Below are 17,048 nucleotides of genomic sequence, written 5' to 3'. Positions count from 1 at the left end.
AGGAAACATGGACTTTGGGTGCTGGGGGCGTGGCTCAGTGGGAAGAGTGCTTGTTGAATGGCATGAGGACCTGAGCACAGATCTCAGCAGCCATATCAAGAGCTCTCTCTCTCTCTCTCTCTCTCTCTCTCTCTCTCTCTCTCTCTCTCTCTCTCTGTGTGTGTGTGTGTGTGTGTGTGTGTGTGTGTGTGTGTGTGTGGCTTTTTACAGGTGTGTACCTGTAACCCGGGGGCCTTGTTGAATGTAAGCCTCACTCCACATTCAGCAGGAGACTGTTTCAGAGGAACAAGGTGGAAGTGATAGAGCAGGACACAAGCTGTCCCTCTGGCTTCTGCACACATGAGTGTGTGTATCACACACATGCATACCCCCCCCCCGTGGTGGTATTACTTATACTGAAATGTGATTTTAATTGTATGTTAATAAATAAAGTTGCCTGGGGGTCAGAGCTATTAGAGCCATAGCAAGTGCGTGGCGGCGGTGGCACACGCCTTTAATCTCAATACCATAGAGGACCTGGAGGGCTGTACATACAGGCAGTGACGAGGCAGTCACGTGTTTGGGTTTACAACCAATGAGAAGGCTAGACTATATAAAGACATACACACAGGAAGTAGGCCCCCTTTCGGAGAGCTCTCTTGACTGAAGAGGATCACTGAAGCAGGAAGGGTGAGGCTCTTAGCTCTGACCTCTTGGCTTTCTTCTCTGAATCGGCTCTGTGTTTCTTATTTAATAAGACGGTTGGTTACATTTACACCCCCCACCCATACACACACACAAGAAAAGTAAAAAGCATACAATTTAAAGAAACAAATGAGCAATAAACAGGGCAAATATGCAGGTATATATCAATAATGTTACACATTAATAATAATTGCAGAGTGTCATGTGATGTGGTTGTTTGAATGAAAACTGCCTCATAGGCTCATAAGGAGGGGGACTATTTGAAAGGATTAGGACTTATGACCCTGTTGGAGTAGGTGTGGCCTTGTTGGAGTGGGTGTGGCCTTGTTGGAGTGGGTGTGGCCTTGTTGGAGTGGGTGTGGCCTTGTTGAAGTGGGTGTGGCCTTGTTGGAGTGGGTGTGGCCTTGTTGGAGTGGGTGTGGCCTTTTGGGAGGAAGTGGGTCACTCGGGTGGGCTTTGGTGTTTCTAATGCTCAAGCCAGGCCCAATATTTTCCTCTTCCTACTGCCTTCAGATCCTGATATAGAACTCGCAGTTGCCATGTCTGCCTGTGTGTCACCATGTTCTCTGCCATGAGGAGAATGTACTAAACCCCTGAAGCTATATGCTTTCTTTATAAGAATTGTGGAAGTCATGATGTCTCTTCACAACAACAGAATGCTAAGACATATGATAAATTAGGGTGGACAAGATGGCCCGATGGGCAAAGTCATTTGCTGTCAAGCCTGATGACCTGATTTTGATCCCCTGGAACCATGTAGAAGGAGAGAACCAACTCCAGCAAGCTGTCCTCTGACCTTCGTGTGTACACCAAGGCATATGAGTGTCCACACCCTTACCAAACACTAAATAACTATAATTAAGAAAAATGTGTTGTTGCTAAAATCCCTTCACAGAGGGAGACAAAAACAATATCTCCTCCGTCTTCTAAGGTCCCAATGAAAAACTGAGGCACAATTCCTCCAAAATTCACTCTGGGGAACCAGTGAGCTTACTGGGTTTCCTTACAGAGCATAAGTGAGGAGTTACTTACAGGGATGTATTTCTCCCCCAAAAGGCTTCACCAGAAAGTCTCTATCCAGTGCAGCTGGAGCACCCCCTTTCCTTCTGTGTGTGTGTGCAGGTATATATAAATAATGTTACAACACATTTTTGTTTTCTAGGTCACATGCCGTTAGGGCACACAGGAGGGAGGGATGTAAACAGTCAGCAGGCCCAGCTGGGATGATCTGTTCCAAGTGGGCACAACTGAGTACTCCAAGATGGTGGTTGTTCGGCTCTGAGGTTAGTCCTTCACAACATGGAAAATTAAGTTACTTGACCACAGGACACAAAGTAATGGCACTGGTGTTCTGGGGGGATTTTTTGGGGGATCTGTGTTCTAGTTGGCATTCTTTTAGAATCTGTGATCTAAGTTAGCGTTCTTTTAGAAGCCAAATGAAGTCATGATTTGCATGTTAGATAGTAAATGAAATGTCAAATAATGTGTAGGAAATTAGAAGGAAAGAGGGTAACTAAGTTTCCAAGAACACAAAAAGAATTATTTAAATACTTTTTACCTATAAATAATTCAAGATTCCCAATTTGTAAACTATCTGTGTGGTTACTGTCCTGGTGTGTCCAATTGCTGGATTTTTTTCTTTTGTCATTTTGATTCAGATTCATGTTTATAAAAGAGCAAATTAACAGACTGAGATAAAAAGTGAACATCAATCTCAATATTTTATTTGAGTATTTTGAAGGTTAGTGTTGTAGCACAGAGTTGAGGGAGAGCATTGTTCCTTGAAGTTGACTCAACTCACACGGATCCCACTTGTGGGTTGTAAGGTTGGAAGTCAAATGTTTGAGTCAGTGAGATTCTTGACAGGAAACCACAAATCTCACCCACCACTGCACCTGATTCCCATGCTCGGCCACTCCCGTCATCCTTCTCAGCACTGGGATCTCATCCATGACATCCTTCCCTTTCTCTCCCCCATGAACCCTCACCTGTAGACGTCCATGACGGAATTAACTGCGACGACCAATTCAGGTCACTTCAGGTGCTAGGGGACCCTTGTCAGCTCACGAACCTGTTCAAATCCTGCAAAGGTCCCACCCGAAGCCTTGGAAGCCAGTTGAAGAATGGGCTGCCTTTTGTTGTTGTGAAATTCCACAGCTCAAGAGGAAGTTGGGGTTGAGTTGATTTCAGGTGACTAAGAAGCTGTGGCTCCCGTGAAGCCAGTAACAACCTTAGCCTAAATGTATTGTGAACGAAACAAGGCGTCCATCTGAATTCGGAAACAAGGTTCTACAAGGTGGAGGGCAAAGCACGGGACTCCTGGAGATGGTCAGTGCTTGCTTGGTTTGAACTTCAGGGCCACACTGTTGATGCAAAACCTTTGGCCAGTGGGCTCGGGTCCATCAGGAAACACATGGCCGAGGTGTGCGTCACACTGCAGGGGAGAGACGCCTTTGTCATTCTACAAGAAAACAACTCCACATGGCCCACCCCATCCCAGAGCCTGGCAGCTGGGAAGCATGGCTTTTGTGTTAGAATTTGGTTCACAATCGATATATGGATATACACAGAGAGCTCTGGCAGTAGGCAGCACTACTGCCCCAGTGAGCATGGGGGCAAATGATTAACTTAGGTCTTGACTTGTTCATCTATCGGATGGGGATCACAACCATAACCTACACAATAGAGCCATTATGAAGACAACCCAGCACAAGCCGGGTAAGAATTAATACAACCTGGTGAGCACTCAACAATCACTTCTCCTTCCTGCAGGCAAAACTTAGTCCTTTTCATCTGCTAGCCACTGCCGTCCTATGAAACCCATGCAACAGAAAACATGAGCACTAGAAACATAACAATGAGTCTCCTTGGGCTGGCAAGACGGCTCAGTGATCAAAGCACTTGAGGTGTGATCCTGACAACCTGACTTAATCCACAGAACCCACAGCGGGAAGGAGGAGGAAACTCACACCTGAGATTTGTCCTCTGATCTTCTCACATGTGCCATGGAGCTTGCGTTCACATGCACACACACACATACACACACACACACACACACACACACACACACACACACACACAAATGCAAACACAACAAATAATGATAGTAGTAATAATTATAACAATAATAAAACTCTAGCCAAGTTTTCTGTCTGGACCCAAGCTCCTTCTCCTCAGGCTCCAAGGAGTAAGGGGCTAATGAATCCGCCTGATGGTGGCATGCTGCTAAGTAGGAAGGAGGTGGAGAGGTGCCACCTTCATCTTCAGTGCCTGGTGGGATGGGAGAGAGGGGCCATCACAGGTGTGGGTACAAGTCTAGGGCATTTTGATGACGAAGTACACCATGGAAGAACAAGAGAGGCACCAGGAAAAGGGCAGCTCCTTTCCTTTCAGAGAAAGCAAAACACATCACCTGCTTGCAGACTACTTCCACGCGAGCACATCCTAAGGAACTGTCCAGGCGTCTCAGGATCCCTGCATGACTTTCATCTGAACCTGTTGTGCCGTGAGCCTCAGAAAACGAAGGCCAGCCAGTGCCAGAGCAGTACTTCTTCTCGGAACTGTGGGAGACAGTGAAGACACACAGTGGTCACTGGACAGACACACAGTGATCACAGGACAGACACACAGTGATCACAGTGCAGACACACAGTGATCACAGGACAGACACACAGTGATCACAGGACAGACACACAGTGATCACAGGACAGACACACAGCAGTCACAGAACAGTGCAGACACACAGCCATTAGACACATGGCTGTTGGCATATTAGGAGATTCTTAGGCCTCATCCCTTTGTTCTGAGCAGGACAGGACTCCCACTCCCCTCTGCCAGACCCCAAGTTGGGCTTCATGAACACTCAGTGCCAGGGAATTGTTCCTGCTGCTCCTTTGCTGTTCAAGACATTGCCTAGGTATAGTGAAAGGATGTCTTGTTCCTTGGGTGGGATTGCCTTCTTTCTCTACATCTGACCTAAAAGAACGAAGACCACGGAGGCTGTGTGAGCTCGTTTGCATGTGAGGAACCACAGATCGAATCCATGTGTTCCAAAGGCAGGAAAGGAAGAGATGAAAAAGGAGTAACAGTGGTGGGGAAGGTCTGCAGGTCTGCAGGACGGAGTCACATCAGCATAAGAGCTAACGAGACAGCCGTTTGTAACAATGGAAATTTCTATTACCAGAACACGGGCTGCCTGCCCTGCAGAACCAAAGCTCTCGTGCCACCTCTCAGAGGTGTGATAGGCCAGCTACTCAATCTCAGGTGGGCGTGGGTTCCTCACCTGGGACAGTAATATCTGCCTTGCAAGGACACTTTGAGGATTTCAGGAGACTCCTTGGTGGCACCAGGTGGAAAACAAGGCATGTGGCAGGTGCTCATGAGCTCTCATTATGAGTATTGTCATTAATCAATTAGCCTGGCACTCTGACTAATTACTGGGCAAAGCCTGATGCTTGGGGTGGTCTCCTGGGGACAAAGGATGCTAATCACTGGAGTGGGCCAAGGGGCTGAAGAGTGGAGACCTGCTCCCAGAACACTTCACCCTCAGGACCAGGTTGCAGCTCAGTGGCAGAGCAAGGTCCTGGGTTTGACTCCCAGCATTACAAAAGACTTATCGTTCTCTTAGAACTCACACAGGAGAGTGCCGGCAAAGCACATCAGAAACATAAAGAAAATTACAGATAGCAGAGACCATCATCTCTCCCTAAGAAAGAAATGAGTTGAAGTTAAGCCCTGCCTAAAACTGGACAAATGAGTGATGAAGAATCTGAGGCCTAGCTCAGCTGGACACAGCCTCATGGGCAACAAGGCCACATGACAGGAAGGCAAACATTTGATCTCAGGGCCCCTCTGTGCCCCCAAATTATTAAGGGTCCCTGACCAACATTTAGCAAGTGAGAAACATGATTTGGAATTAAAAACAGGATTACACGACTTTTTTGTTGTTGTTGTTGTTGAGACAGTTTCATTATGTAGCCCAAGATGGCCTCGAACTCATGATCTTGCCTCAGCTTCCTGAGGGCTGGGCCCACAAGCACATATTACCATGCTTGACTTCATTTTAATATGTAATAAATTCTTTATGTATTAACAGAACATTTTTGTGACAACTATATTTTCTAGAATGAACCAGGTGCTGTGGGATGTCTTTCTGTACACTGTGAATATATGTTGTTCCCATTGGTTAATAAGTAAAGCTGCATTGGCCTATGGCAAGGCAGCTTAGAGACAGGTAGAAATCCAAGCAGATAGACAGGAAGAGAAAGGAGAGACAAGGAGAAGCCATCCAGCCATTTAGGGAGCAGCATGTAATGGCACGCAGGTAAAGCCACCGATCACGTGGTGACATATAGATTAATAGAAATGGGCTAAGTCTAATTATAAGAGCTAGCTAGCAAGAAAATTGAGCCATAGGCCATGGCCATGCAATTCGTAATTGATATAAGTCTCTGTTTATTTGGGTCTGAGCAGGACTGGATGGGACACAGAAAAACTTTTCAACTACAACTTCATGATTGTGTTATTTCATAATTTTCCAAATATTTTTATTGTCTGGTTCAAAAACATTTAAACAAACCAGTGTCTGTGACTCTGCATTCACTGTACCCCAAGATTGTTCTAACTAAACCACAGAATGAAGAGGGGCTGGAGTGAGGTGTGGCTCAGTGGTACAGAGTATCCTTAGCACATACAAGGGCCGGCCGGCCGGGCCTCAAGTTTCAGCACCTCACTGCTCCCCTAGAAATATCTCAGGAAGCCTCGGGGCTTCTTTTTGAGAATCTCTGAAGGAATAGCTTGACTTCCAAAAGGTCTCGGTGGGAAGCCACACTCCATGACATCTGTATCCTTAAAGTATTATTTGATCCTCTGGTGCTACCAACTCATGGAGCATGGGCCAACAGTGAAATGATGGTCTCACAAGGTTGCTAGGAAGAATTACTGAGGTGTTTTGGTACACAGTATGTTCAGAATAAGACCTGATACACTGTCACTCTTTTTAACTTTTGTTATTATTGCCAATAACAGATGCTTATGGAATGTGAGCAACCCTGAGTCCATCTAGAAGCAGCTGCACATTTGGTGTGGTTTCTCTGTAAAATTATTCACCTGAGATCACTTCTATAGATAGTGCTAGAGCACCTGCCCAGCGTGCACAAGGTAGAGTTTGATCCCTAGCATGGGGGAGACAGACAGACAGACAGACAGACAGACAGACAGAGACAGGGAGAGAGAGAGGGAAAGAGAGAGAGAACAAATTCACCTGAATACTTCATCCTAGGAAAAAAAATACTCTAAGCACCTCTTGCCTCTTCCTGCCCTCAGCATTATATGCACTACTAACTACTAAAGAGATTTTGATAGAGAATTATGAATGCAATAAAGCTCTTCTTAAAATCGACAAATGAATCTAAGGCTAATAAAAAGCCATTAACTGGCTTTATGGGAAACAATAAACCTTTACTGGTGGAATTGGCAGAAACTTGGAGATTTTTACCGAGTAATATAAGAAGCCCAAGATACATCATCGGAGACCAACAGTGTAAGTATGAAGGCAAAGTAATAAGTCCATGATACATATTTAATTGATTAGCAGGTCACATGGCTCACTCCTCACCAACTGAAGCCCCTCTGGATCATGTACTCTGATACTCTGAGAGAGTTCTCTCTTTTTCTTTTCTTTTCTTTCTTTTTTTTTTTTTTGTATCTGCTTTTTGAGTTTGCTCTCCTGTGTTTCTGGATATTCCATAGCTAGGTCCTCCCATAAGCAACAGCAGAAGCAGTGGGTAATAAATGATAATTCTAAATGTAACCATAGGAGCATTCCCATTCATTTCTGAGTAGGGATACATGAAGTTTTAAACAATATTATATGCTACTTGGGACATGCAGGACATCAGGGTGAAATATATATATATAAAACAAACTAGTATCAGGCTCCTCAAATGCTCCTAATTTAAGAAAGATTTATAACCATAAAATACATAATCTTGAAATAGGTTTTCTTTAGATAAGGTCTCACTGTATAACCCAGTCTGGCAACTTGAACTCTAGATCCCCCTGCCTCAGCCTCCTGGTCACTTGGACTGCAGATACGCCCCACCACTCCTGGCAACAAACCCTTCCAGAAGCAGCTCATGGGAGAAAGAAGGGAGTTAGAGGAGGCAGCGGACAGAACAGTGCCACCAGAGTCTGCGGTTAACAAGCTGATTCTGGATCTCTAGGGAGCGGTGATACACTGCAAAGTATCGTCGGCTTGGTAACCCTCAACTCAACCCTCAGACTAATGGAGACAAAGCTCCACGGATAGGCACCACTCACTGCAGTAAGGCAGACCCTTGAGAAGGACATTGGGAGCTCTGCCAGGCATGGCTGGGGACCAGGCTCTGGAAAGCGAGCTTGTGGGGTAACCTGACCAGGTGTACCTTGAGAGTCTGGTAGTGTCTCCCTAGGGACCTGTGGCTGTGATTTGGAAGGCTGGCACCAGAAGGTGAAGACACCAAGTCAAAGCCTTGTCTGAACAGCTTACAGAGACCTGGGTAATAAAGCGAGGCCTAGCGGAAGGCTGGCAGCAGTGGAATCCTGGGTAAGCTATTTAAACCTTGCCAGGCCTCACTCAGTTCCTCACATGAGAAGAGACCACCACTGAGAGCTGCTGAGGGCTCTGCTGAAGTGAGGGTGTGCACAGCAAACTGTCAGGCAGGTGGTGGTGACCTTGGTGTGGACACGCTTCCAGTTCCTGTGGAACACGAGCTGAGTACCAGCACTTAACAGATGTATGACTCCTGGGGTCTGAACATGACTTCAATTTAAGCTGAAAGTTCCTTGCCCCGTGGCAGTGTTGACAGGTGATTAGGTCTTAAGAGGGAATACTGAAGTTCTCACAGGCTCGGGCCAGTTCACAAGACAGCCAGTTGGTAAAACAAAACCACTCTTGTGTTTATCTCCATGTGCTTGCTCAACCCTCGGCCTTCTGTTTTGAACCCAAGGAGATACGGCATCATCCTCTCAGACTTGTCAGTCTCCCGAGGCCCCAAATGAACTGCTCAATAAAGTAACCAATACCAGGTGTTCTGTGTCAGCAACACAAAGGACACTGGCAGAAGGGCCTTCAGCAAGTTCTTAAAGACTTGAAGCATCAATTACAACATCTACTACATGGACGCATGCGGCTCCTCATCAAAGGTGACAGCTTGCATTGTACTGAACCCCTTGGACACAGGACAAGGGTCCAAGAAGCTGGAGAGATGGCTGGCAGCTAAAAACACATACTTCTTTCTCAGAGAGTCTCATAACCAGTAGGAACTCCAGGGGGTCAGACACACTCTTCTGACCTCTGTGTACTCGGGTGTGTACACATATACATATAGTAATAATTTAAAATATATAAAAATAAAGATATTTTCTAAAAAGGTAAGAGTTCAAAAACATGACTTCTGTTACTTATCCACAGGGACTTCATAACCGAAGTCTTCGGGTGACATCAGCAATGCCGGGGCTGCTCAGCAGCAGAGAAGCTGCTATGGACGGATGAGCCAAGGAGCTTGTTTGGAGCACATTGTCTTAGCTTCCTGGGTGGTGTTAACAAACTACAACAAAATGGGTGGGATGCACTTATGGGTCTGAAGGCTGAAAGTCCGAAATCAAGACCTCAGCAGGGCCCCAGGAAGCCCTCTCTGTTCCTCCTCCTCTAATCTGGAAGTGACTGGCAATCCTCTGCATCGCTCCATTTCTCTGTGTCCATTTCATGTGCAGTCTCCTCTTTGGTCCTGTTTCCTCTCCTCTTATTAGGACACCAGTCACACTGGATTAAAGCAACACATTCCATCTGCAGTGACCGCACTTCCACGTAAGGTCATGTTCACAGCTTCTGGAGATGAAGGCTTCAACATGTCTTCCTCAGAGGCACAGCGCTCTAGCCGGCTTTTCTGTGGCTGTGATAAGACTCTCCGACCAAAAGGAACATAGGGAGTAAGAGGATTTATTTCATTTTACAACTCCCAGGCCACAATCCGTCACTGAAGGAAGTCAGGACCAGAACCATTCAGGAAGATATGTTGCTTACTGCATGTGCTCTCTGTGCTCAGATTCAAAATCTAACATGACCCAGTACCACCTGCCCAAGGCTGGTACCGACAACAGTGGGCTGGGCCCTCCCACATCAAACACAAATCAAGACAACTTCCACAAATGCAATTAAAACGCCTTCTTCCCTCGTGGCTCTTGGTTGTGTTAAATCAACAACAAAACTAACCAGGACACACATTCAACCCATGATTATGTACATAAAATTAACTGGCCAAGGGCCTCAAACAGCCCATCAGCTTCATCTCCTTCGCTAAATAAAATGTTTGGGCCAGTTGGAAGCACTTAAGCTCTGAACTGTGTGCTGACACAGTAACAGGAACTTAGAAGAGTTGAAAAAAAAAAAGCCAAATGCAGTGTGTGTTCTCAAGAAGGCTTAATGGAGAAACCCAGGCTCTAAGGAACTTAAGTCAGTACAGAATAAGGGTGAACACATCCCAAGAACATATAGCATGACCACCAACTTGCAAAAGAAGCCAGGGTTCCTGAATTTGTCTCTTAATTTCTCTGACTCAATTTTTGTTGACAAACTTTTCCCTTCATTCTGACTCTGGCACCCAACGTGGGGCTCGAACACACAACCCTGAGATTAAGTCTCATGCTCTACTGACTGAGCTAGCCAGGCCATATTCTTAATTTTCTCAGGATCCCCATAAGAATACAGTGCCTTTTATAGCAGGAAGTAGCCTAGAAAACTACACCCACATTCCCAAAAAATGGATTATAGATGTTGGTCTTTTTTTAGGTTGTTGGTTACAAATTGTTATTGATTATAAATGCAATCTCTTTCTAAAGAAGAAAAGGGGATAGTATAGATATGATAGGATGAAAGGGTAGATTATTGAACCAACTTTTAAACAGAAACAACTTGTTTAAAATGGTTTACATTGGTATAGATTTTAGTTTATTGATACAAATTTAAAGTTAATTTTGTTATACTGTATGTATATTTCTACTCTTGTTTAAGATATTACATTTGTGCAGCTCATTTGAAATTGTGATGGATAATTAAGAAATAGATTAATAATTAGTCATCTATGATAATCAAACTTATAGTCATGTTAGTTAAATTTTCTTAGTATACATAAATATATTTCAATTAGATAGGTAATCTTCAAACATTTCAAAGATCTACAGAATATGGTATTTAAAATGTTTTAAAAACTTGGACTTTCTGGATAGTGAGACACGTCTGCTCCTGGCAGCACTGATTTACTTCCAAGAGAATAATGGGCATCAAAGACACACTATATGGAATTTATCTCCTTCTTGGCAAAAATAGCCATTTGGGCAAGAAACTGCCTGGACTGCTTGACAAAATGTTGTATCAACTGGACATGCAGGACCCATGGGAAGGTGACCACGAACTTTGCAACAAAATGGTCCTTCAGGTTCCTGCTTCACAGAAGAAACTGCCAGATATTCTACAAGACACAGAGAAAAGCGACTGAGAGACTTTAGGCCTGTAGGCTGAAGTATGGATGCCCCAACGTTGCAGAGGAACTTTGAGTGACTTTCTAGGTAGCCAGTTGTCTCTGTCATTCTAGATTTTTGGAAGTTGCTTACAATGCTCTTTCTGTTTACTTAGGTAATATTATATCCTTCTGGGGTCTTTGATGTAGTTGAAGACTAGATAGTTATAATTTTCCATGGTTATGATAAAAGATAAATTATATATAAAACTTTAGACTCACAAATATAAGATAGCTAGAATATTTTCTTTAATTTTGCCAAATACAAGTAGACTAGATATTGTAACTGTAATTCTTGCTTGATAACTGTTTGTTATATGTAATTTTACTATGTTAAAGTTAAACCCTTCTTTTTTGAATAGACGGAAAAGGGGAGGTGCTGTGGGATGGTCTGTATGCTGTAAATGTTTTGCTCTGATTGGTTGATAAATAAAAAGTTGACTGGCCAGTAGCCAGGCAGGAAGCATAGGTAGGATAAAGAGACAAAGAGAACTCTTGGAAGAGGAAGGCTGAATCAGAGGAGTAGGTACCAGGCCACCATCCAAACATCCATACTCCCTCCAAACATTCCAGACTCTTTGGGTATAGAGATGCCAGGGTGCCAGGGGTTGAGGTGGAGCTCCCACCCAAACAAATGTTCCCCTAAAGCCTAAATGTTAAAGGTTTTGTGCTACTGGCAGGTGTGGACCTGTTAAGAGATGGAGCCTCATGCAAGTTCTTTAGGTCACTAGGGGTACGTTCCTGAAGAGGACTGTGGGAGCCTAGCTCTTTACCCTTCCTCCCCTTTGTTCCTGTCCATGCAGTTTGGGTTTTGCTTTATCATACACTATTGCCATAAAAATGAGACCTCCAAGACTGTGAGCCAAAATATTTATAAGCTGATTAGCTCCTGTGCTTATTATAGTAACAAGAAGCTAGATGGATATGTTCTTATAATAACAGGAAGCTAGATGGATATGTTCTTACAGTAACAAGAAGCTAGACGGATATATTCTTATAGTAACAGGAGCTAGACAGATATATTCTTATAATAACAGAAAGCTAGACAGATATATTCTTACAGTAACAGGAAGCTAGACAGATATATTCTTTAGTAACAGGAAGCAAGATGGATATATTCTTATTTTCTTTATTTTTAGCTTCAGTATCAGCAAGAAAATGAAACAAAACCTCAAAAGTTCTTTTAAAAAGCGGCGGGGGTAGGGCGGGATACTTTGCCTTTAAAACTAAAATGACTGAAAAGAAACAATGGAGGTTCGTGAACTAACTGCCGGGTCAGGGAACTGGCTACTTGGTAAACAGGCTTCCAGAGTATTGATTGGATTTCTTCTGGATGTGGACTGTTTCACTATGACTCAGAGTTGGCCACATAACTTTCTTAATTTTGACTAGCATTGTGCTAACACTATAGCTACCAGCTACATGTGGCCTCTTAAGCTTAAATTTGCTAAAAATCCTAACAAGCCCAGCTTCTCGGCCACACTGGCTATACTCTGGATGCTCAACAGTCACACGGAACCTGAGGCTTCTATAGAGATCAGATCTGTAGTGCAGACACAGAGTGTGTCCTTCACCATAGCAAGCTCTGCTGGCCAGAGCCCTTCACTCTGCTTGTCAGGGATCAGTGTTGGGGTTCAGCCCCAACCTATTGAAGAGTCCCTTGAAGGGGGAAGTGAGGAATTTGAGAAATGCTAGATAGGAAATATAGAAGTAGATTAAGAAAAAAGATAGAGACACAGGACAGCTTTGGGAGGGCATACAACGTACAACCAAGTGTAGACCCTTCAAAACACCTGTAACCACACCCCATGGCAAAGCATCTTGTGACTAGGCCTTGAAGTATAAGACGCCTGGTAACCATGCCTTTGCACCCTATTATGCAGCCTTGGAGAGCAATGTAAACTCTTACGCTCCGACCTTGAGTCAAACCACAAGTTGGAATCTTGGAGGGCTCCCACATCTGCTCTCTCTGCTCCCCTATTTTTCGATGCTGTGACTGACCCCAGATGGTGAGAGGAGAGGAGCCATTGGATAGTAGGAAGGCCTCCTCTGGAAATAAACAGAAACGAGGACACCAACGGAGTCACCAGGACCTTGGAGATTGGACAGTAGGCGTGCCTTCTTACAAGGATGACTTCTCATCTTCCAAATTGAGAAACAGGACACCTATCCAGCAGCTAAATAGTAAGAATGTCTTAGACTTTTACAAGGTCCCCAGCTGAAAGGAAGCTAGTCATCCTAACCTTTGACTTCTCCTTTTGACAGAAATGATGATGAAGGAAAAGGCATTTTTTCTGAAACCTTAGCCTCGAGCTTTACTGCTGTGATTCTGTGAACTGTATATTTGGTTCTTTCTGTCATTTTCTAGCATTATAAAACTCCTAAAATTCTCATAATCCTCAAAGTGACAGTATCTTTTTGTAGTCTAATAGCTTAATGGATGGATGCAGGATGGGGACTTGTCACCAAGGCATGATTAGAGTATTGGGCCTTTCAGCCCCACCCCCAACATGCAGGGAAGGGAGCTGATCACTCATGGCCATGATTTTGGAATGAAGCCTCCATAAGACCCAAAAGGACAGGGTCTGGTGAGTTTCTGGGTAACTGAACTCATGGAAGCGTCTAGAGAATTTTCCCAGAGAGGGCATGGAACCCAGTATGCTTCCCCGACACCCATTCTACTTATCTCTTCAACTGTATCTTTCATAACGGTGATACCCTTTCCAATGCAGTGGTAAATGTAAGTGCTTTCCTGAGTCCTGGGTATTACTCAAGAGAAACAGGGAACACGGGAGAGTGTGGGAAGCCTGGCTGAGAGCTGGTTGGTCAGGAGCCCAGGTCACAACCAGGCGAGTATGCTGGGCATCACAAGTAGAGCACAGGACATGGGGACTGAACTGTGCCCCCCGGATCAGACACTGTCTCCAAGTCGACAAGGTCAGGTCTGAACTAAATTGGAGGATGCCCTCAGCCTGCATCTGCTGGAGAGCTGACTGCTTGCTGGAGGACAAAAGGCCTCACAAGTTTTGATGTCAGGGCTACAGGGGTGGCGGCTCAGTGGTTAAGAGCATGTGACGTGCTTGTAGATGACAGGTGTGGCTGGCGGCACCCTCGCCAGACAGCCCGCAACAACTGTAACTCCAGATGCAGGGCCATTTCTGTTTTCTGAGGGCACCCGTGTACACATGCACACACATGTGCACATGCATGCACATACACACACAATTAAAAATAAAGTGAATTAAAAAAAAAAAAAGACCTCTTGGGATCACAGAAGTCTGTGTTGACGGCTGTGATCTGACAAGGAAAAAAAAAATCATGTGTTCTTCCAACACTACTGTGTGAGAACTTACTTCATTCTGGTCTTCCCTGGTGCTCCTGAGCTGGTGGCTGGTGACTGGTAGTGGGCTCTTCCAGGTAGCTCCTCACCAGCACCGGGTATGCCTGGGCCATGGCCTGGCCTCCTGAGCATGCGGGGGAAAATCGATCCTAATCACGCCTGTCCTTGCAGGAAGGGTCTGCCTTCCTAATGCAGCGCGCATTAGCAGCGGGCTGGCCAAGAAGCCAGGCTGCTGAAAGCCCAGAGGACAGAAGGAGGATCTGCCTAATGGAAGATTCACAGGGCTGGCTTGATTTATATTTTATTCTAAACCAATTTAAGGTTGATGCAAAAGAAAGGAAAACATCTTTGAAGTTCTGAAAAACAAGACTTCAAAGATGTTTCCTTTCTTCTTCCTTGAATCTACTTTTTTAAAGACTATTTCCTGCATATCTAAACAAAAAAAGCCTTTGTTGAAAGATTTGAGATGCTGATTGACTTAAAAGAGGCTTTGAAATCAAGGGACAATTAAATTTACTTTTAGCTCTGTAGACGAGGGCACGGTATTCGCTTCTGTCGGGAACTGTGGGGAATCAAGCCTCATAAAAGTCTGCGCTTGCTAAATTAAATTATAAACCCATTTTCCCGGGGAGAGGTATAGTTTTAATCATATGGCCACGCAAATACTATTAGGGTTTAGATTTCTTTACATACTTTCCCCTCTAAAAAATCCTAATGGCTTTATCACGAAGTCCCCATCAGAACTTTGTTCTCTCTCAGAGATACATAAAGGAAGAACATGAGCTGGGAAGCCCTGTCAGCTACATGAAATATCAGAAAAAAAATCAAGACAGACAGATATCCTGCATGAGCAGCATTCCTTCCAGCGGTAATAAGAGAGGACAAAGCCGATCAATGGCCCCTGAGGGCTGGAAGCACACAGGGGGTCCTTGGATTCAGTCTTCAGCACCAAAAAATAAGAAATTTGGGAGTATTATTTATTAAGTATTATTTATCTAAGATCTCTTCACATTCGTCATCTTACCTGAAGAGTGGGCTATCACAGCATACACAATGGTACATCCCTGTCTCCTTGTTGTTCAAGTACATCCCACTGAAAGGCTGAAAGTCAAGGAGCAAGGAACATCATCACACTCGGGCAATAAAGCAGACAAACCCAAGAGGCAGAGTGAGGGTGTGCTGGCCCAGTACTAAAGTGTTTGCCCAGGTTTCGAGAGGCCTTAAGCTCAATCGCCACCATTGAAAAAAAATAATCAACCAAGAAACAAACAATAAAGCTCCAGTCAAGGAATTGCACTCATTTGACAACGTGCAAGTGTCAGCAGAGAAAAACTGCAGTCAGCCAAGGAAGCAGCCTGCAAGCTTCTTCACAGCCTGGCCTTTATCATGCCAAATATTCAAATTGTGACATTAATAATGCTTTGTATTTATGTACCACCTTTCATCCAAGAACATCAAAGTCCGTGAAAAAGCATGAACACCAGTCCCATCCTCTGCCATCCTGGAAGATTTCACTCTCTCATCTCAAAAGGGCTAAAGCAACAGGAGTCTAAACACTCGTCTAGGACACTTTGAACTCTCTAATTAAAGACGGAATATAAAGGGCTCAGTGGTAGAGTACTTCACTTGTATGCAGAGACCCTGAGATGGATCCCTGATAGGAGAGGTGGAGGGAGAGGGTGAGGGAGAGAGAGAAGGGAAGAGAAAACACAAATACATCAAAAGCACTGTTCAGTGAATTTGGGGTTGTGCCGTTAACACACATCATGCAGCGTCAACACTGTGTAGAGTCAGTCAGGGTTAAATGATGAGCCCGGGCCCCAGTGCTTGGTCATCGTGTAGATGAAAGCACTACATCCACAGGATTCAAAGAAGGTGTAGGCTTTGAACAGCTGAAGGGGGTACGAGGGGAATAAGAGCAGCGAATGAGTGCAGTCCATACCTGGTGCCCTCTTCTGGCCTCCTTGGGCACCTGCACACACATGGTACACATAAATTCATGCACACACACACACACACACACACACACACACACACACAAACACACACACACACACAAACACACACACACACACACAAATAAAATAAATACTCTTTAAAAAATTTTGTTAAATCCCTTTATCATCCCCTCAGTCAACAAAATTACAAAGAGAGTTTGCACAAGGTAAAGCCATGTCATGGTGGCAAGCATTACCCAACCACACAGACGACAGGATTCAAAGCACGGCATGCTGGCTGAGTGGCAGAGCCGCCAGGGAATCAGCCCTCCTGTCTCTCTAGACTCGCCAACTTAAAAACTCCCCATAGCGCTAACTGCATTGTTTAAAAAAGCTTCCTGGAGGATGTTCGAATCCACTTGGTGAGTCTACCAGATAGACACACCTGGATGCTCTTACTCTCTAAAAGCCTCAAACTTAAAGTCTGGCTTGGTGGCACACGGCTGCCATCATAGCACTGGTGATGCTGAG

General features: G+C 44.6%; 1 protein-coding gene across 1 annotated transcript in view; it reads right to left on the bottom strand.

Annotated features, from left to right (window-relative positions):
* Positions 1-2,381: 2,381 nt before the first annotated feature.
* Positions 2,382-17,048, bottom strand: part of Msrb2 (methionine sulfoxide reductase B2) — a 23,366-nt gene continuing 8,699 nt past the window's right edge. The window contains exons 3-5 of the mRNA XM_059262457.1: positions 15,605-15,681; positions 4,097-4,244; positions 2,382-3,118 (exon numbers count right to left, since the gene is read on the bottom strand). Coding sequence (XP_059118440.1) covers positions 3,014-3,118; positions 4,097-4,244; positions 15,605-15,681 — 330 coding nt within the window. The 3' untranslated portion in view covers positions 2,382-3,013. The remainder of the gene's footprint in view (positions 3,119-4,096; positions 4,245-15,604; positions 15,682-17,048) is intronic.

The sequence above is a fragment of the Peromyscus eremicus genome, chromosome 5 (assembly GCF_949786415.1).
Source record: "Peromyscus eremicus chromosome 5, PerEre_H2_v1, whole genome shotgun sequence".
NCBI lineage: Eukaryota > Metazoa > Chordata > Mammalia > Rodentia > Cricetidae > Peromyscus > Peromyscus eremicus.
The sequence above is the reverse complement of the archived record's forward strand: the minus strand, read 5'-3'. Positions and strand labels throughout refer to the sequence as shown.